We start from the raw sequence: 21,344 nt of genomic DNA, 5'->3' as shown, positions 1-21,344 counted from the left end.
CACAATATTCAAGATAAATAAATTACCAAAGCACTTTCATCAAGACCTATCGCTAAAATAAGTAGTTGTGTGCGAACGCAGTCACGAGAAATACTTGCGTGCTAAGAGGGCTCCCAGTATTTCGGGAACATTTACCGGAAGAGAGAGGGGCAAATATGTTGTGTGATATTCCATAACCGCAGCATACACCATAACAAATTGTTGGTTTGTATAGCAATCTTTTGGAATGCCTTGAATCTAAGAGAAGGTCAGTACTAGCCCTACACGAGCAATTTTATAAAAGCTAGTATGATAACCGACAGTAAAAACAGAGAACACAAAATAAATAATAAAAGAAAACATCTCGGGCAAGCAACGTTTGATACTCGCGTAGGGAGAAGAACATACTTCCCCTTATGCTGACATTTTATTTAATTGAAAACAATATGTCCAACGTCGCATGCCGTTCGAAGTGACATGTGATAGGCGGCGGCAGATGCGTGCGAAACACTACTTTTAATATCAGCGGAGGAAGCTTCTAGAATCAGCAACACAAGCTGCTCTCCGAGGGCGTGGACGAAACATCTGGGAAGCACAGCTGACGACGTATCTCGCGGCGAAACTTTCACTCAGAGGGCTTGAAAGGTACATCTCTTCGCTTGGAAATAACACGCAACTGGGAACGTTGTATATCACCCTTAGTTAACCATGAATTCTAGGACCAAATTCATGACCGTTATTTTCGCTGTGCTGATAAAGCTTGCAGAGCCACAAGCACAGGTTCCCCCGACTGACCCGAACGCCAAGTGCGGTGAGAGAATCCTTTTTGTATTGGCTAATTTTGGGCTATTCCAGCCATTATGCTATCCAATGTTTCAGTGTCTAGTCCTCGTGAAGCAACTTTAAACACATTTTATTCTTCATTACGAAGAGTACTTCTAATGGAAGCCAGCACTTTTCTAAAATACACTGCTTACCTTACATTTCTGCACAGGTTGAGTGACATCTATTCATTTAAGCACTAAAAAAATAAAAAGGGCAGCTTTATGATAACCGCGAACCCTTTTATATCGTATAACATCTATAGTTTTGTTTTTAGAATTTGTACCCTTACACGAAGCTTTTTCGGACCTTCGAGGGGTGAGGCTTATTTTGAACAACCGTGGCCCCTGCAGAGCACTGTCACCCATGAACTGAGCTTACCGCTTCGCAAATACCTTTCGTGGCAATGCACACATGGTAAACTTTGTAAAACGGGTGATAAAATCCCCGTCAGTACAACACCTTAGCAGTCACTGAACCTTGAGGCGCTAATACGATTCCGCTAGTCTGTCTTAAATGTAGCTGTAATTGATACACTTTGTATTATATTTTCCCGAACATTGTTGCAAGACAAAATGAGAAAGAAAAGTAGGATTCCACGCTGCAAGCTCGGATGAAAGCCATAATATGCCAGTGTTGGCACGCACCTTTGCCATGTCATGACCTCTGAAGTAGTGATATATATATCTATATATATATATAAATATATATATATATATATATATATATATATATATATATATATATATATATATATATATATATATATATATATATATATATATATATATATATATATATATATATATATATATATATATATATATATATATACATCAGAATAGGAAATGAGGGCCTCGTAGAAATAACAGAAATAAGGGTTGGCAGTCAAGAAAACCTCGGAAAGTGAAGGGCAGGTTGTGGTAGGTCATTGAAACAGATAAAGAATTTGGAAATAAAGAAAGAAAGCGGAGAAAAAATGCCCGCCAGGTGGGATCCGAACCCACAACCTCCAGAATACCGGTCTGGTGCGATAACCACTACGCTACAGGCGGGGCGATTTTCCTCCCCGCTTTCTGGGGTATTTATGTCAATATAATTTTTTCCTGTGCTTGGGGGTGGTATCCAGCGCCACTCTGACTTCTCCGGGTGAAGGGGACCTTCTTTTTAATCCCCGCGCCGTGACTCTAGTGTCTACGACATGTCGAGAGTGGTCAACCAGCGTTGAACCCTCTTAAGCTCCCTATGGCACCAAGACTGCCAGAACAGAGGCCCTCGCTATGCATGTAGCGAATCAGAATAGGAAATGAGGGGCTCGTAGAAATAACACAGAAATAAGGGTTGGCAGTCAAGAAAACCTCAGGAAGAGAAGGGGAGGTTGTGGTAGGTCATTGAAACAGATAAAGAATTTGGAAAGAAAGAAAGAAAGCGGAGAAAAATGCCCGCCAGCTGGGATCCGAACCAACAAACTCCAGAATACCGGTCTGGTGCGATAACCACTACGCTACCGGCGGGGCGATTTTCCTCCCCGCTTTCTGGGGTATTTATGTCAATATAATTTTTTCCTGTGCTTGGGGGTATTCTGGAGGTCGTGGGTTCGGATCCCACCTCGCGGGCATTTTTTCTCCGCTTTCTTTCTTTCTTTGTTTAGTTCATTAACCGTATTAAAAAAGAAAAGAGCCTAACCGCACCACTATGCCTCCTTTGGCGTTGTAGAATGCTGACCTATCTTTCGGCATTTCCTCAACGAGCCCCTCATTTCCTTACTATATATATATATATATATATATATATATATATATATATATATATATATATATATATATATATATATATATGTGTGTGTGTGTAATGTAATGGAGATACTAAGGGCAGTAATCGCCCTTCATTAAATGGGTATATACGGTATGCGTCTCAAGACAAAAGATGGTGTATGTCCGTTGTTCTGGGAAAGTTCACCCAAAGTGGGTATGTGCTTGAATATGGTACAATCCACCACACGTGGATATATGCTTGGATCAGGGCGAGGCAACCCATCAAGAGTGGTGTGCGCGAGACTGGTTCCTAGACACGAGAGCTCGCTTGGACGCGTTTGGACTTCACGACAGTATGGCCTTGCTACAACGTCCTGACAATAAACCCCACTACGTTTTGGTGGAGGTCTTACACTTTACAAGGTCCCCAACCTGGAATTACGCAGCAAGCGAGTGCTTACTCCCGCAATCGGAGGAATCGACCAGGGAATGGGGTCGCCGCAGGCAGCGCGCATCGTGTGCTCCGGTGTTCTGCTCCAACGCGAATCTTCCCTCTTCACCAGCAAGGATGATAACGACGCCGGGGACTGGATGCCCTCCTAAGGAAGGGTAAGCGTTCATAATAAATTGGATAACGCCATGAAGCTCACCAACGTCGATTTGTGTGTGGACGAAGTCGCGCAGTTGTGGTTCCGCAAAAATACAACCGATGCACGAACTTGGTCGGATTTCAAGGCCCGATTCTTGGCTGCGTTCGCTCGACCCGCTGTCTGCTAGCTTCACGCTGAGCAGCGCCTACGCACGCGAGCCCAGCAAGAAAACGAGACATACACAAGCTATATAGAAGACATCGTGGACCTGTGCAGGCGAGTGAATCCTGAGATGCCCGAGTGCGATAAAATCGAGCACATTCTAAAGGGCATTGAGGACTATGCCTTCCAGATTCTGATGCGAAAGAACCCGAAGACTGTGAACGAAGTTACAAATTTGTGCCTGAGCTACGACGAACTGCGAAAGCAGCGCGTTTTCACACGCCAGCGTCCGTCACGGAATGACGACTTCTCTCGAGGAAAGCTGTCATCTTTAACCTTATCTCCTGTCCTTTCGTGCTTTCTGCCCAAATCGAGCAGTTCCTTCGCGAAGAAGTTACGCGGCAGCTGTCCTTGCTTCCAAGTGCTCCTGAGCTTGCGGGTCCACTGCCTCCGAATGTTGGCCGCCTAATCCGAGAAGAGGTAGCCGGGACGCTTCCTTCGATCGGCCAACCGGCGCCTGTGCCCGCGCCCAAGACTTCTGCCGCAACCGCATCGTTTTCTTCGCCTTCAACGATGCCCTTAGTGCCACCAGTAGCGGCACTTCTCGAACCACAAGTTGCAGCGCCCCTTTCGCCACCGATGACCTCACTTCTCCCCATCCTGGAACGATACTTTTAAGTTGTGCTTCAGTCGTCCGGCAGCTGCAACCAGGCGCTTTCCAGCCTTACTACCGCACGACACACCTGAGAACAATGCCATATAACCGACTGCCACCTCAAACACCGAATCTCTGGCGCACACCCGACAACCGCCCGATCAGCTACGCGAGGTGCACTCCAGGACACGTGGCACGGTTGTGCCGCCGGCGGACATAGTTTTTTAACGACGTCCCTCATCGAGCGCCCATTTTCTGGACCTCAGCAGTACTTCGCTCGCGATGACACGGGCCCGATACCGAGTTCGTACTCTGCGGACCATCCGCCCTTTCCGCGCCACCGCTCCTCGTCCCCGCATTCCCGTAACCTTTCCCCCATGCGCCCTCTCCAGAATCCAACCGCCGAGGGAAACTGCCGGTTGCAGTTCCAGAGGCAAAAACTGCAACGACTTCTAAGTGCGGAAGTCCTCGTTCCTCACCCGCCAATGTCATTGAACTAACTGTTGAATGTGTAGCCGCATAAGCGCTTATCGATACTGGTGCCGCTGTGTCCGTCCTAAGTGAACGCCTTTGCCGCTCATTGCGAAAAGTGAGAGACCGCTTCCAGGAAGCCCAAAGGCTTTACGCGGGTGGAACGTTGTGCCTGGCAACTTAAGGGTATCAAGCTTGGGCGGTCGTCCTAAGGACAAAAATGCTCTGCTAGGCGAAAATCCTGAAGCTCGATGTGACCACGTCTTCACTCTTCATCCACCTATCAAGATATTGTCCACTGTGTCGGGGGGTTGGTTGAGCCCTAGAGCAGCAATAACAACACGATGAAAAGTACATTTAGCTGAGGACTAAGGTAATTAACAACTAAAGTAGTAAAAACACTGGACTGAAACTACACTCAGCATTGTACATAGCGGCACGGATATCTCGACACGGCCTTGTTTGTTTGTTTCACAGCTTGGTATGTAGAGGGTTCAGTGTCCATTGTCGCACACACTAAATCGTCTTCATACTGCGCGTTCATTCTATTGACGTAGGATGTTCGAAGCACGGCAATGATTCTAAGTGCAGCAATGACTTGGGTTGAATAGGTCGCATTGCCGATCACCGTCTTTAGGCTTGTGTAAAGGCGGGCACTGCGGGAGTCCTTCATGAGGGATTAAACTTTTCGCCAATCAATGTTTGGTCACTCTGAATGGTCACTGCCTTCAGTTTCAATATTAGTGAACCACTGGATATGACCAGCTAATCTCTTTGAGGCCAAGGTAAAATACAGACAGCTCTTACACTTTAGAGCATAGAAAAATGTAGGACTGCATGCCATCATGCAGTACGCAAGCCCATATTTAAACGCTAATGAGGGAAGTGTTTGAAGCCTCAGATTCCCCTTGGAGCGCCCCTAACGCGGGTGGTGGGCATTTTTATATCTCCGGTGAGAATCTGGTTAGCTGAAGTGTCCCTAAAATATTTTTATATTATTAATGTAATAGAGTCCCCCGGACAGTTTTTTGAACTTCCGGACCTCCTCCTGTATTGCCTTCGAGCAATAAACAATTAAAACAAAAAAGAAAAAAGCGGATCTTCCCTCACTGGCACACCGAAGAATAACTTCCAGACTGAAATTTATATCTTTTGTACCACGGCAACCTTATAACTCCAATCTTCTTGAGCCCTTTAAACAGCCTTCGTGAATAAACTACAGCAAAGTGATTCGACAGCCCATTAGCCAAAACGGTACTCACAGACATTCGCTTTTCTCCGTATTTCAATAGTCTAACGACGAGAACTGAAAACAAATATCGAAGGAGTAACGTTTAGGGATAGGAAACGAGCGCCTAGAATCAGGCAGCAAATTGTGGTGGAAGGCGTATGCATTCAAATTAACAAAAATGATTATAGTGATGGGGTGGGAAGGATATAGAGGACTAATAACGCCTACCATTCCGGGTGGAAGAAGGGCTATTGAGCGATGGAACTAGCAGTAGTGATGAACATATATTGATGTAAGGAACAGGGTAGGGGAAAAAGGGCGTGTGCTCAGTTCCCTTAAATCAGGAGGCCGCGAGCGTGCACGGCTTCCAGAGCGCTAGTCACGAGGGATTGGTTTTCCTGCGGTGATAGCCTGGTCAGCCTGGTCTCCCGTGGGGTTTCCTTTAGGGCATGGATTGTGCGCGCAAGAGTAGAGTAAGTTGTAGGCGGTGACGAAGAGGATACAGCGCTGACACGAGGAGTCTTAAGTGTAGGGGATATATGGTGAGGATGGTATTCTTGTATTTTTTGTTCATTTGAAGTCTAACCCAGGTGTAAGCCTGCAGTAGGTAGTAAGTGGGGCTGATGAAAGTTTTGCCGCCTCCTATAAGGGAGGTATTCGGTGTGGGTGGCACTGAATGTGGGTTTAGCTTGCGAGAGGAGAACGGGTGGACTTTCGCGTTCCGCCACGCTGAGTGCAGCGCCCGGAAGTGAAGAGCGCAGCCTGCAGCATCTGCTGCTTCATTCCCTGCAAGGCCATTATACGGTAGTCCGCAAACCTCCAGACAGTCTTTCAAATAGCCTGGAACGCTTGAGCTGGCGCCAGGCCTGCCTTGAGGAGGCGGCAGGCATACTGAGTCTGCGATGATGATTAGGTGGGGTTTGGTTCCGCACGAGCTCACAGCGGGGCGATAGTGAGGGCCTCATTCGGGTTGGAGACAGGGAAAGACAAGATGTCGCTGTGGCCATGCCTCCTTGCGAGCTGAGAGTGATTCAAGTCGCGGCGACAGATAACTTGCGAGAGATAATAACAAATCTAGGGCAAATGACAGATTCAGAGAGCTTAGAAAAACAAGGCAGATGGTTTTCTGGTTATATACAATATTCCGGTAAGAGCAACACAAAGTTCCTGTTTGCATAAGAGCCTTGTGGAGAATTTGTGCGCTGAAAAAATCTATAACAGAGAAATGACTGAGAACCAGTCACATACGCCAGCCGCAGTGGCTCTGTGGCTAAAGCGTTGCGCTGCTGAGCACGAGGTTGCGGGTTGGATCCCTGGCCGTGGCGGCCGCTTTTCTGATGGAGGCGAAAAGCAAAAACGCCCGTGTGTACGAGATTTCGGCGCACGTTAGAGATCCCCAGGTGGTCAAAATAAACCGGAGCCCTCCACTACGGCACGCCTCATCGCCTGCGTTGCGTCGGCGCGTTAAACCCTACAATCAATCAATCAATCAACCAGTCAAATACAATAGCATTCACAGTCGACAGTCGGCGAATTCAAAAGAGAAAAATTCAGCCACCCCCTAAGTTGTTAATCCGCAGTTCTTCTACGAAAGGCCAGTGACGCAGACGCCTATAAGCTGCGTCTGTACCAACCAACGAAGCGATGACAAAGTTTATTCATTTGCCTTAGTGTTTCTCTTTCTGCTGCGGCATGGGCCTTCTGAACTTTCAAGAAAAAGAGCGCATTCCAATTTCGAAGCCGATTCTGACCAACTGATGCCTTTTGAGATTGTGTAGCTGGTGAACCGGCGTAATTGGTTTCTGACGCACTTCTCCAAGTGTCGTTTGAACTTTCGCGACTAAAAAATGCAAATCATAGCTAGCTTTCTTATTTACGTGCCGTAGCACGAGCAGCTTTAAGCAAGTCTTCAAATAAGTGTATCATTTTGAAGACGAGGCTTTGCCTCGAACTCCACTCTGCTGCAAAAAAAAAACAAATATACTGTGAACAAGTACTTTATACACAGAACCGAAAAAAGTCAATGGACCCTGGTTCACTAAGTTAGGCAAATACAGTCATGGTGAATGCGTTTCTAAAGAAGTATGAGTGCGCATTGAAAATAAAAAGGCTGTAAATGCTGTACACTACTGCACATGTTATTGCTTCAAAGTCCAGCGCGATATGTCTTGAGACCGACCAACAGCCAGAAAATTTACAAACTCACTGTTTCTGCCTGCCAGAGAAGAGGAAGTTGGGCCTCGTCGTTGTCATGCTGAGGGAGGGCGGAGGGAAGAGACAGCATTTCTTCTAAAGAGACGCGGCTCAAATACGTATAAAAATCCCATTGTGTTTTAATTCGGAAGCTTTAGAATTCCCGTGGGGCTAAAAATCGGCGTTGTTGTTCTTGCTGTTCTCTGACACAAAAAATCGGAACCACTGAAAAATGCAAATAAAACATCATCGACTTTGAAAGACCACGAGCGAGTTAGACTGAACAGAACTCGCACTCTGGGCTCGGCACAATATTTCGCCACCGCAGCCTTGCGCCACTGGGCGCACCCCTCCCCCCCCCCCCCCTTTACTTCCTTACGCAACACGTGTAAAGAATATAGGCAAACATGCATCCTCAAGTTCTAGATATAAATTCCATGGTGCCATATTTTGTATGTACTAAAACTACAGGCTCCTTTCGATGACAAAAGACGCTTGCTCAATCAGGTGAGAAAATATTTTGTATATTTGAATTTCGTCTTACACAAAATAGGCACTAAAGGCATTGTGCACAACTTCGTTATCAGAGGCCATACTCACACCTTAATTTGGGCCACACACGCCCGTAACTTTGTTGATTGCGATCGCTTCAATATTATATTGCTTTTAATTTTACTTTTCAATGAACTCGCGGGGACATCAACATGCAGAATTCCTCTCTGAAAATGTGAAACACGCACGTAAACTCAAGTGACGTCTATCAAAATTAGAGGATCAAAAATATATTCCTCTGATCGTTTATAAAGAGACGCAAAGCCTATAGTTACAGGATCACGTAACTATATTGTTCCGTTGCGGCGTGACCAATAGGGCGAACCATGGTTGAGGGTGAAGGGATTATTTACAACAAGACGGTCATGACAAAGCCCGCGCAGGCTGCACGACAGTGTGTCGAACTGAAAAAAATACCGGTACGGTTGCGGTTCGGGTTCGGAAGAATTCATTTCGTTCCGGTTCAGTTCCGGTGCGACTAAATCATAAACCGAACCGGTTCGCGTACCGGTTCCGTGATTAAATTATTAGCGAAGTGTGAAAAAAAAAATGTTTTTCAGTTTAAATCAACCACGAAAACTACATATAAAAAGATTACATTTAAAATACTGCTTTTTCTTAACAAAAGTTGCGCAATTTAACACTGAACAGTAAGCAATGAGGCCGTATATTAGGAAAAACCGATGAAGTAGTCAAGATTTACGAGCTGTTTTCCTGCCCAGTCCTAAAGTTGTTGTTGGTGCTTCGCAAAGCAACCGCAAATTGCCATGACTGTCAGTGGCATAACCTTTCTCCCATTCCTTTCTTGGTTGATGTTGTTGAAAGCGCAATCCTCTCGCGGCGATCGCCCCTCACCCTCAAAGTTAAACCGCTCGAGTTAGACCTGCGTACCGGCGAGTCACCCCCGTACATTATTAGCGCAGGAAGTGTTTAGGTACCAGCTGCGTACTCTTTTTATCAGTTGTAGGACGAGAAACAATTCCTTTAGCAGCCAAATAAATTTTACCTATGAATTCGATTGTCAATCTAGGATGAACTGCTGGCAGTCACCTTCTCGAGGGTGCGTGCCAAAATTTGTAAAGGTGAGCTTTACTTAACGCAGAGTCACTCTTTATTGCTGTGATCACTGGATTGCGTTTTGAAATAGCTATTACAGGTGTGGGTGTCACAATGAATACGTCTCCGTTCTGCGGAACCTGTTCAATATTTAGAATACTATGGTCTTGATTTGGCGGAATATTCCTCGAAAAGGCTGCGTTCCAAGATAACGGCAAATACTCCAAATGCCGCGTCATTCGATTCGCTAGCGCTAGACAGCGCACACAACTTTGCTTGGCTGCTGCTTCGACGTTTGTGTTTTCATGTAGAAGCTTCAGTTACTACAAGAGCCTTTTGCTAATCTTTACAATTTGAACAAATTTGAATGACAATTTCAATGACAATTTCAATGACAATTTGAACAAAGCAAGTGAACAAAGCAAATTTGAACAAATTTGAATGACAATTTCAATGACAATTTCAATGACAATTTGAACAAAGCAAGTGAACAAAGCAAATTTGAACAAATTTGAACAAAGCAAATTTCAATGACAATTTGAACAAAGCAAGTGATTGGGCTAGACACCACAAGCGCCCAGAGCTCTCTTTTAATGCGAAAGCAATCAGCGCTTCATTACGCAAAAATGCGCCATCCGGCGTCGACGTGACCAAAAGGGGGTGCTACAAACAGCATAAAAGTGGCTAAATATTGGGTTGGCACCTGGGTCTTATGGCATGCCAGTCCGAGGCGCCCCCCCCCCCCCCACTCCCCACCCCTTCCCTGCGCATTATGCCAAATGTGGGTTGACGTCACAGAAGGTAAAATTAGTTACAGCGTTTTGAATTTTTATTTAGAAAACCTACATGGGAACACGAGATGCAAGGTAACCAAAACGCGTAGAGTGAACTAAAATGCAGGCTCTCGCTGCAGCTAAAACCACCACCAGACGACAATAACGCAACTATTATGATGCCAAGATTCCATGCCAAACGTATTCAGTGTATTCCCGCTTTCAGTGTTGCGCACAAGACCCCGTATTCAGTCAGTTCTGCTCAACTGGGCATCGGCGGTTGCGGAAGCGGCGGCCGCCTCAGCCGCTCAGCTGATAAGCCGCCGACCAGCCGACTATCGTGCTCCAGTTTTTGTCCGCGCTGCTCGTCACCACACCTCCTCGCCGCTGCAGCATGCGCGGCGGCCTAACGGCAGCTCCTACATGCGAGACGGCTGGCTTTCCCGCACAACTTGGAACTTAAGATGGTGGATGGACGCGCAACTCTGCTCCCCTAGGGGAGCTATTTACAGGAACTCTATGTGAACGTGCTCCGCCCCAGGGCAGGACCAAGTAACAAAACGAATGCTCAGAAACCTGAACGACCGCTCGATTGCCTAAATCAGTAAGCCCTTTATGAAGCTGTTTTTCGAGGACACACTTACCCGAGAATTCCATCACGCGAAAATTGCCCCCCTCCCCAATCCGGAATAGTATCTTTCGACAGATACTCTTACACCAACCTCACTAACCTTATGTGCAGAGAATACATTTGAACAAATCATTGTGTCACGAATAAACAGGTTAACAAGAGAGCAGCAATTGACGTCACCCAATATGTATGGTTTCGGGGTAGGGCTGCGGCAAATGATATCCATCTTGGGCTACAGTACGGTCTGCCGAGGCACCCTCCATGTGGTACTCAGCAGGAATACTAGCCTTGGACCCAACAAAGACATTTCATAAACTATGTTTTAAAACCGTTCTTTTAGGGTTCGAGCGCATAGGACCAGTCATATGAACATACAACTATGTTCCCACATCCGCACCGCACAAAATAGCCACGCTAAAACTGGGTGACCCACAATTGCCACCTTCAAATTTCTAGAACTCCTACTAGAGAGTAAAAGGTGCAACACAAAGATGCTGAAGCAATGAAGGGAGCTCACCCTAACGCGTAAGGCTTGAAAATAGCGACTCTGTACGCAACCTTCATGACCATCACGAACGTTTAAGTCCACGACTGTAGCCGATGTACTTTTTCTTTGCTGCAACAACGACCTTTACTCTATCATCGTGCTACAAGTGTGAGCTTCGTTATTTTTTTATTTTGAAGTGATAATCATTTGGCATCACCTGGGAGGGGCGCAAGCTCTAGCGTGTCTTTTTCGTTCCCAGCAAGTGTTGCCACGATTACGGCGAACGTTGGAGTCTCTCGCGTTCCGCGCACGTGTCGCCAGGATTCCGGCGAACGCTGAAGCTTTTTTTGGCCAATCATGGCCAATCTTGGCCAATCTCGCTAAGTGGGTATGCTTAACTTGAGAAACGTGCGCCGGCGACGCTGTGCGGTCGTCGCGAGGCACGCACACACGATCGCTGGGAATTTTATTGGTTTTATTGACTGCCGAGCGGTCACCGCGAGGCCCGCGCTCACGTGCGCGCGCTCAGCAATTTTGGGTATTTTTAACTGCGGACACGAAAAATTACTATTCGGTAAACAGCTTCGCTGTTAAAAGCTCTGGAAGCATCTTACCTAAATAATGGGACTATTCAGGAGGATCAGTCGTCGGGGGCACGGCCTCAAAGTCCAAGTTTCTCTGAGACATGTCTAAGCGTTCCAAGTCAGCCGGATCGCATACCCTGTTTCTTAACTTCCTCTCTCAAGGACAACAAGATAAGAAAACCAGATGGCCTTATTTTGAACGATTCTGAGTAGCCTTCAGTAACCGTCCAACGCTTCCACAGCCAGACTGAAGAAAACAGGAGTATTTAATAAGGCAGAACAACTAATTGAGGGCCACGACCCTAGCCAAGTCAACCGCCCGGCGTGCCGTTCCGCAGGCACATTCCTCCTACAACGTCCTCGGTATCAGTCCAGCTGAAGGGTATGAGTCACGCGGATGCATTAAATCATCACTGGAAATCTTATCCGTGTTCGATCCATCCAAAATACCGCCATTTCATGCCAAAAGGCGAACTCCTTGCTACCAGCTCAAAAATTGCTCCCTTTCCGAGCGACCATCTAAGTGAACGAACTAGAATATCACCATAAAGAGGCATTCGCTACCGCAGTTAGAGACTCCTTTTTATTTCCTCACCTGACATCCTCGCCCTTCCCATCCGACATCTGCGTGTAGCTGCCGAGGCGGCAATCGCTCTGACACCAACTCAAAAGCTCACCCCGGAACTCATACTCTCAAATTCGAAAAATGCCGTACAAAACTGACAAGAAAGTTCATTTAGCGAGCGGCCCACAGAATTCTCTGTCGAAATTCGCCATCCCACACGGTCGAACTCCAATGCTTGCGGGCGCACACGGACATTCGATGGATAGAGACGGCCGACACGGCCGCCCGAGCATTTGTCACCCGGACATACGATGCAGACTGTACCCTGCAAGGAACGAGACTGACCAGGGATGCTCTCATGACCTTCAGGGACATAAAACAGCATTCCTCTTCACAGGCTGCACCCTTCCCCCAGACCACTCATCCCTCACTATGGAGGAGAGGCGCCACTGACGCCCACGATAAACGGGATTTCTACACTGTACAGTTACGCTGCATCAACATCGATACTCCGCTCTACCCATCCCCACTCTGTCCCCGCTGTGGTGATGGCCTCAATCAAACACCAAATGAAGGTTTGTACAGGGGAGTAATTTCTTCCCAATGGTTTTCCTGACCAGTGGATAGAGATGCGTTGTGCCGCTCGGACCTGCATGTCCTCAGAAGGAGCTCGCGACTCGAGCGGCTGAACTCGTCGAAATTCTCACGGTCGGGACTACCCGACCTCATCGATTTTATCAAATAAACATATTGCTATCCACATTTTTGTGCGGTTCATTTATGCGTGTGGTTGATATTGTGACGTGGTGGCAGGAGAAATGAGATTAACAATGGGTGACAGTGAAGCACTCTATCTACATGATGGTGGCCATGGCCGAGACAGCACTGGCGCCGGCTATGTGCAACGCACTGCTTCTTCTTCTTCCGGGATCCCATGTGGCGCTGCGCGTCACTGCTTTTCCTTCTTGTAACAACATAAATATTGTGTACAGTGCCTTCAGCCGGTCCAAGCAATCATCGTTTTTCTGACAATAAAACCGCCCACTTAAAACGAAATCAGAAGTATTCCTTTTTGCATTTTTGAGAAGGAACTGGAAGCTATGGTAATGTCATTGTTAAACTTTTTTTCTAATTCCTTGTTGGCCGTCCCTGGTTTACTGTTCTGCGGGCTTTTCTCCAATGAATGCGCCGCCTTCAATTTAACACTCACCAACCAGTGCAATTGGCGAACAACAACTACTGCACCCCACTCCTACAAGAAATTGCCTAATGTTTTGCTCGATAATTTGTTTCTTGGTATTTGCTGTTTTTGAGGAGAAGACCCTTAGGGGCTGGGGTTGTTGGTGCCTCCTGTCGTCGACGACGTTGTAATCGTCGTCTCATGCAGTAACGGTACCAAAACACTGGAAAACTCGTTTACACATCGCGCTAGAACGTAACGCGCACTACAAAAACACAGGGACACTCGTTTACGCCTCGCGCTGGAGCGCTTCCTAACGCGTGGTAAAAATACTCCGGGTCAGTGGATTACGCCTCGCTCTAAGGAGATTTTTACAGCCAAGCTGTATACCTCTGACCCCAATGGTTTCATCTCCTTTGTAAAAAACGCTAAGTCGCAAAGAGTGCTTATACACTGCCTGGTTCGCACTTCCCCAGGTTTCACGTGTGGTTGAAATGGCCCGGGATTTTTTTCCTTCGATTTTTCCTAGCCCTGTCCCGCTCGCTCCTTCGGAAACCTAGTCCACTGCTGCTTTGTGTCAAACCTCAGCAGTATCTTTGATTGGCCGCGAGCACTGTTGTCCGCCCTCAAAAAATTTGCTGCGCGCAGTTCTGCTGCAGAGCTGCTATAGTAACGGGCTTCGTAACCCGAGCTTCCGTGGCCCTAGGAAAGAGACAAACAAAAGTACCGAGAAAGCGATCATAGGACCCGGTGAGGCGGCGCTAAAGCACGATGCGATTTCTTTCGATAACAATGTCTTCAAATGCAGTAATTGTATTTCGTCGCTATTTCACTCGATTATTCCACATTTCAGTCTCGGTGCTCGCGGACACAAGATGTGTTTGTTTCCGTATCGCATTTTTGTATGAACGTTGAAATGATCCTTGAAAAAAAAAGTGGTTTATTTGAGGTGCATAAATTAGTTGTGAAATTCTTGAATACTTCATGAACGCTACAATACACTCATGCATAACTTTCGCGGCGTGCGAGCTACGCAATTTTTTAATCAGCTTGTTCTTTTTCAATTCGCGAACAGATCGATCATTGAAACAACAAATAGATTTCAGAAACTGTATGGGAGAGAATTTCAAATGGGTGAGTGTGTTTTCTATGAGATTCATGCTCCGGATTTCTTCGTTTGTTCAGGTGCACTTGATTTTTTGCAGTATATTTTTAATTTTATTTCACAAACACTGAACTTTATAAATCGATAAATAAGACCCCTGAAGAAGGCCACAAGCCTCTTAGTAAGATGGCAATTTGGTCTACTTGGTACGAATTCTGAGTCATGGCGAAGGCGAAAAACAGCGCAAGAAACACAAGGACAAAAAGAAGAGGGGACGTCGCACAGCGCTGACTTTTTTTATATAACAAAGGAAAGAGCCGGACGTACTACAAATGTACTGAAGTAAGATGGCAAGTTGGGCTAGTGCTAGTCAGCGCTGTGTGTCGTCCCCTCTTCTTTTTGTCCTTGTATTTCTTGCGCTATTTTCTGCCATTAATCTGCACCAGCCTCTTGAAAGTGCACTGGGTCACATCACACAAAGAGCCGCTGCCACAATTGGAGTATTAGTACGCGTAATGAATAAAACTGGTTGAACATAACGCAATAATAAATACTTCGAAGATAATCTCTGATGAAGCCAATACAGTAAAACTCCCTTTATACGTTTCCGGTTCATACGACTTCCCGGCTACTACGCCCGTAATTGTGAACACTAGCAATGCCCCATAACGTTACAATGTTTTTTCTTCCGGTTACTACTTTCCTGCATAACACGTTTGCGCGGGAATAATGTTCAAAATTCCAAAATAAATTTTCCAACTACGACCGGATTATACGTTTTACGGTGAACAAAAAACGTGCTGACGTGCGTGCGGACCGAGCCTCAGCGCGCGGGGCAAATAAGCAGGCGCCTAGCGGCGGTAGGGCCGCCTGGGTCATGGTGACTTTTTCGCTCGGCACAGCCGAAGGACACGTCTTTTCTTCGCCATCTAGGGTCGTGTTTCTTCCAGTGAACACCACAAGCCAGTTGCAGCCGCTAAACGCTGGAGTCATACATAATGTAAAGCACATCTACAGGAGATCCATCGTTCGGCGTTTCCTAGCTCGTGTGCCACAAGCCAACAATCCAGTGAAACGGTCACTGTTTCCCGCAGTGCATTACCTAAATACGTCATGGGAGAACGTAACGCTCGAAAGTGAGAAACTGCTTCAAAAAGTGTTGGTTTTCGGCGTCTGTCAGAAGCTGACCAGCCAGAAACCAGCATGAGCAGCGAGGATGGGCCATTCGTGAAAGACGGCGACATGGACGCGAACTGCGGTCCACCGGTGCAGAGTTCGCGCTTGAGGAGTTCGTGGCCATGGACGACGACGCCCCAACGTGCGAAATGCTGACGTTGGACTAAACTGTGGCGGCGGAATGGCGTAATGAAGTAGCGTCGGCGCTAGACGAAGTCTCCGGCGACGACGGGGAGGAAGAGGTGACGTCTGCGGAAACCACAAATGCTGAGTCTGTAGTCGGCTTGGAATCCTAGGCGGACAAAAGCCTGCAATGTTTAGTAATAGAGCTCTTGCTCTATGATGGCCCTAGCATGCGCCAACCTTCACAGACATGTACAAGTGGAAAAGGCCATTAAATGCTCGTGTTCGACTTTCAATTGCTTTTCTTTTACTGCGGTGGTTGACCAGGCTTGAACGAGAAATCGTCCCTACGGAATGAGGTGGCTACAAAAATGCAATTTTTTTAATCATTACATTAGCCTTCATGAGTATTACGCTATATTCATTGTCAACCATGCAGAACACCGTTTATTTAGCCCTGTTTCAATTTCATCCGGCCTGGTGTTCACACGTACTAACCGTATTCCGTAGTGGCCAGATAATACGCTGCTTAGGATCATTTTTTACAAGCACTGAAGCCCCACATCGGTACACCCCGCCCTCAATGTAACGTTCCCTTTGTAGATGCGTTAGCAGAGTCCTTCTAGAAGTCTGGCGATAGGCTTGCAGTATATTCTTAGAGTATCGCACTGCTGTTTACCAACACCTCTTAACCGATAGCTGTTTGGTAAAGCAGCCTGCTTCACTAACTTATATACAAACAATCATTACAACATAAAGATTTCCCAACGCGGGAAATTTCAAGCCTAAGCACACTCAAAATGCACCAAACTAAGACAACTGCGTGATGCGAAACCGTTGCCGAAATGTTCTTTCTACAATGAACAATCCAACAAAATCACCTAGTAGTGGTTACACAGCACAGCGATTCTAGTTGGCTGCAATAGTTTGCCTCCTATTTTACTTTTACATTTTGAGAAACACAAAATAACCTTGTTACGCAGTCACGCCAGACACTGCGGAAGAATTTGCCAAGTGTATTGAGCAACTTTCAGTCGAGAGGAACGTAAAAACCAATGGGCAAAGCCGTAGAAATATAACGTTCGCATACATTCTTATTTCGCAGGTGGATGTTGTCCTCAACCAGACCCTTGGATGGGCCGATTTCAGTGCGACGGCCTGGAAAATTTGCAACAAAACAGTGAGTGTCTACTTCCATTCAATGACACTCACTGTTAGCGCCGCTTCTGGCGTCAGTGTTCCTTTCTTGTGCCAAAATCACATGGCCTCCCATTCTACCCCAGACATTTCCCAGTAAGTACAAGGGGAGTTTCAATGCGCAAGCATTCTTACCTGATTACCCCGGCGGTCCCAAAATCGTAACACCTATACATACAAAGCAATACACAATTTTCCAAATTCACGCAATGATTAATTATAACCGCGTCAATGGAGATAGCTAAAAGACAGTAAATATATAAGGACTTAGAAATATAAAAATCATAAAACAAATTTAAAATGTCTGCCTTCAATATCGTCCTCAAAAAGAGAAAAGAAACAGAAAAAGCCATGAAAACACAAAGCAAAGCACGAAAACAAATCGTAAGAATGAATGAGTCGAGTAATGACGTACATTTATACAGAAATGCGTAATTAATCATTTTAAGCTATGCAGTTCTTATAACAGCTTGAACAAGGTCAATTTGTTCCATGCAACATTTGAATCCAAAAATACAAAAAAGCGAGAACGAAAAAGTTATAACAGCAAACTTATGAAGTAAAAAATATGTACTTTATAGATCGGCATCACAAGATCAAAACAGACAAAAAGGAGCCAGAATAGACACAGCCAAACTGAACTATAAATCGTGAAATCACACAAACCATGTAAAGCCAGGCTTGTGCTGTAACATTCATAATTGGGAAAATTAACACATTTAATAGTTGTAATAGCATGAATAGAGAAATTGGTGGAAGAGGATTTAAGACATCAGAAATACATCATTGTAGCCATAAATATTTATAGAAAAGCAAGACGCCAATAAAAGAGACACCAATAAAATTATAAACACGGACCAACTCTACCCCTACTCTCCGCGTTTTTTCTGGTTAAACATTTTAAAACACCTACGCTTTGCAGAGCGAACAAACTGTATAACGGGCTAGAATAGGGGGAGTTTAAAATTTTCATCGGTATAATAGCGTAAATGCATAAAACTGGTTGAAGAGAACCTGGGGACAAAACTAAAAAGGTCAAACATACCAAAACCTCATTCACAAACGCAGTACATATATCTACTTATATATATATATATATATATATATATATATATATATATATATATATATATATATATATATATATATATATATTCGCTATTCGCTTTCTTTCTTTCTTTCCAAATTGTTTATCTACCACAACCTCCCCTTCGCTTTCCGAGGTTTTCTTGACTGCCAACCCTTATTTCTGTGTTATTTCTACGAGCCCCTCATTTTTCCTATTCTGATTCGCTACATGCATTGCGAGGGCCTCTGTTGTGGCAGTCTTGGTGCCATTGGAAGCTTAAGAGGGTTCAACGGTGGTTGACCGCTCTCGACATGTCGTAGACACTCGAGTCACGGCGCGGGGATTAAAAAGAAGGTCCCCTTCACTCCGAGAAGTCTGAGTGGCGCTGGCTACCACCCCCAAGCACAGGAAAAAATTACATTGACATAAATACCCCAGAAAGCGGGGGGGAAATCGCCCCGCCGGTAGCGTAGTGGTTATCGCACCAGACCGGTATTCTGGAGGTCGTGGTTTCGGATCCCACCTAGCGGGCATTTTTTCTCCGCTTTCTTTCTTTCTTTTCAAATTCTTTATCTGTTTCAATGACCTACCACAACCTCCCCTTTGCTTTCCGAGGTTTTCTTGACTGCCAACCCTTATTTCTGTGATATATATACAGGGTGATCAAAATTAGGTCAACAACAGGTTTTTATTTCAAATTAGGCCCTCAGATGTGCGTAAGAACAACCTCTACAGTGACGTTATGCGCCCAAGGTGGCACTGAATTAGGTGGTAATTATTGATGCCGGTGGCTTAGACAAGTAAAATTGAATAATCATTTAAAGCGGCTGCAGTGAGCAGGCATATTTGTATTGAAAAGTTAGACGCGATCTTGCTTCTACGCAGTCTCATTTGGCAGAATATATTTAGCGCATTCCTACTCCGAGATATCGAGCTGCGGAGTTTAATTGCCGTTCGCATGAATACGTATGCTAGACAGCGAAGTGACCTATCCCTCTTGCTGGGATAATCACAAATTACAGACAGGTTGTGAGGAAGTAGCGGTAATTTTGCGTTTTTGAAGAACATTTTGTCCAAGAAGACGGCCAATCCCTATGGGGGGGGGGGCTATGCGCCACTTGGAAGAAGAGGAGGTGCTAGAGGAATTCCGGCGAAGGGGACGGTGTGTTCCTGATTTCCCGGAGGTGGTCGTGAGAAAGAGGGCAGCCTGCTGACCAGACGCCGCTGTTCTACTACCGGGTGCGCGACCGTGGTTCTCCTGCGACGGCCTAGAAGGCAACGGCCAGGGAACGACAGCACGGACCAGCGCCCCACGACCTGCCCACGTTCGAGGAAGTTCCGCCGACGCACCGAAGAAGCTCCAGCCAACCTGCACCCTCCCGAACAGCTCATCCAACACGTGAGACTGTTGCAGTCGGCCAACTGGACTTCTGTTAAAACGGACTCGTGTTTTCTTTAAGTTAGCAGCCCTAGTTAGTGTTCTTTTTCCGTCGCCTTTCCACTCCGCGTGTTCTGCCATAACGCAACCCTGTAAGCGTGCCATCTTCAGTTCTTCTTCATGTTCAGGTGCCCTGTCTCGTTATTCTCCCGTCCGTAACGCTGGGGATCGTCAGAAGAGCCTGTATTCCATCACATCTGGCGTCCGGTCCGCAGGCTGCCCTCTTCAATGGAATGGAATTCAATGGAATGAATGGAAATTCATGGAATGAATGAATGGAATGAATGCAAATTCAATGGAATGAGTGGAAAATAATTGAAATATCAATGGAATGGAAAGATTCAATAGAATGAAAACCATGAGCAAGCTTTCTGCGTCCTGAAGGAAAAGCTTTCGTCCGCTCCTATCCTGCGACCACCCTATATTCAGGAAAGCTTCGTCTTGCGGACTGACGCATCCAACCAGAGTCTGGGAAGATGTGATGGAATACAGGCTCTTCTAACGATCCCCAGCGTTACGGACGGGAGAATAACGAGACAGGGCAGCGGAACATAAAGAACAACTGAAGATGGCACGCTTTATAGGGTTGGGTTATGGCAGAACACGCGGAGTGGAAAGGTGACGGAAAAAGAAAACTAACTATGGCTGCTAACTTTAAAAAAACACGAGTCCGTTTTAACGGAAGTCAAGTTGGCTAACTGCAACAGTCTCACGTGTTGGATGAGTTGTTCAAGAGGGTGCAGGTTGGCTGGAGCTTCTTCGGCGCGCCGGCGGAACTTCCTCGAATGTGGGCAGGTCGTGGGGCGCTGGTCCGTGCTGTCGTTCCCTGGCCGTTGCCTTCTAGGCCGTCGCAGGGGAACCACGGCCGCGCACCCGGTAGTAGAACAGCGGCGTCTGGTCAGCAGGCTGCCCTCTTGCTCACGACCACCACCGGGAAATTACGAACACACCGTCCCCTTCACCGGAATTCCTCTAGCTCCTCCTCTTCTTCCTAGTGGCACATAGCCCCAGCATAGGGATAGGCCGTCTTCTTCGACGAAATGTTCTTCAGAAACGCAACATTACCGCTACTTCCTCACATGTGTCCCCACTTTAGAAAGTTGTTGGCGAAGACACACACTTTCACACTATCACTACTCTACCAAGAAGAAAAACGCACTGGTGGGAAATAACACACACGGATGTTCACACTCTACTGAGGAAATAGGCATCAACTTTGTCACTAAGCCGATTGCACTGTACACTTGATCAGGGTCCTAACAATACTAGTAGGCACTCTTGCAGAAGCGCGGCTCCTACATTTTTGTCGAATGCGTCAGTCCGTAAGACAACGCTGTCGCACAAATAGGCGTCTTCCACAAAGTCACTACACCAACTTCATAATTTGGAGCATTCCGCTGACAAACATTGCAAGATCTGACGAATGTTTTAATGTCGGCGTAGATATTCGGCCAGTATAATTCGTGAAGAACGGTTTCTGTTGTCTTCCGAATGTCTTTGTAGCAGGGTCTAATGTTGTTGTGAGCTGTCTCGAGCTCAGAGTATGGAAAT

At 46.2% G+C, this 21,344-nt stretch overlaps 1 protein-coding gene across 1 annotated transcript in view; it reads left to right on the top strand.

Annotated features, from left to right (window-relative positions):
* The first annotated feature begins 561 nt into the window (after positions 1-561).
* The window catches only part of LOC144175505 (uncharacterized), a 57,273-nt gene continuing 36,490 nt past the window's right edge, over positions 562-21,344 (top strand). Inside the window, exons 1-3 of the mRNA XM_077704585.1 lie at positions 562-790; positions 14,761-14,819; positions 17,195-17,269. Of these exons, the coding sequence (XP_077560711.1) occupies positions 688-790; positions 14,761-14,819; positions 17,195-17,269 (237 nt within the window). The 5' untranslated portion in view covers positions 562-687. The remainder of the gene's footprint in view (positions 791-14,760; positions 14,820-17,194; positions 17,270-21,344) is intronic.

This window comes from Haemaphysalis longicornis, unplaced genomic scaffold, assembly GCF_048455015.1.
Source record: "Haemaphysalis longicornis isolate Haplotype H1 unplaced genomic scaffold, Haemaphysalis longicornis Haplotype H1 scaffold_3, whole genome shotgun sequence".
In the NCBI taxonomy this organism is placed as follows: Eukaryota; Metazoa; Arthropoda; class Arachnida; order Ixodida; family Ixodidae; genus Haemaphysalis; species Haemaphysalis longicornis.
Note: the sequence above shows the minus strand (reverse complement) of the source record. Positions and strands in the feature narration are given on the sequence as shown.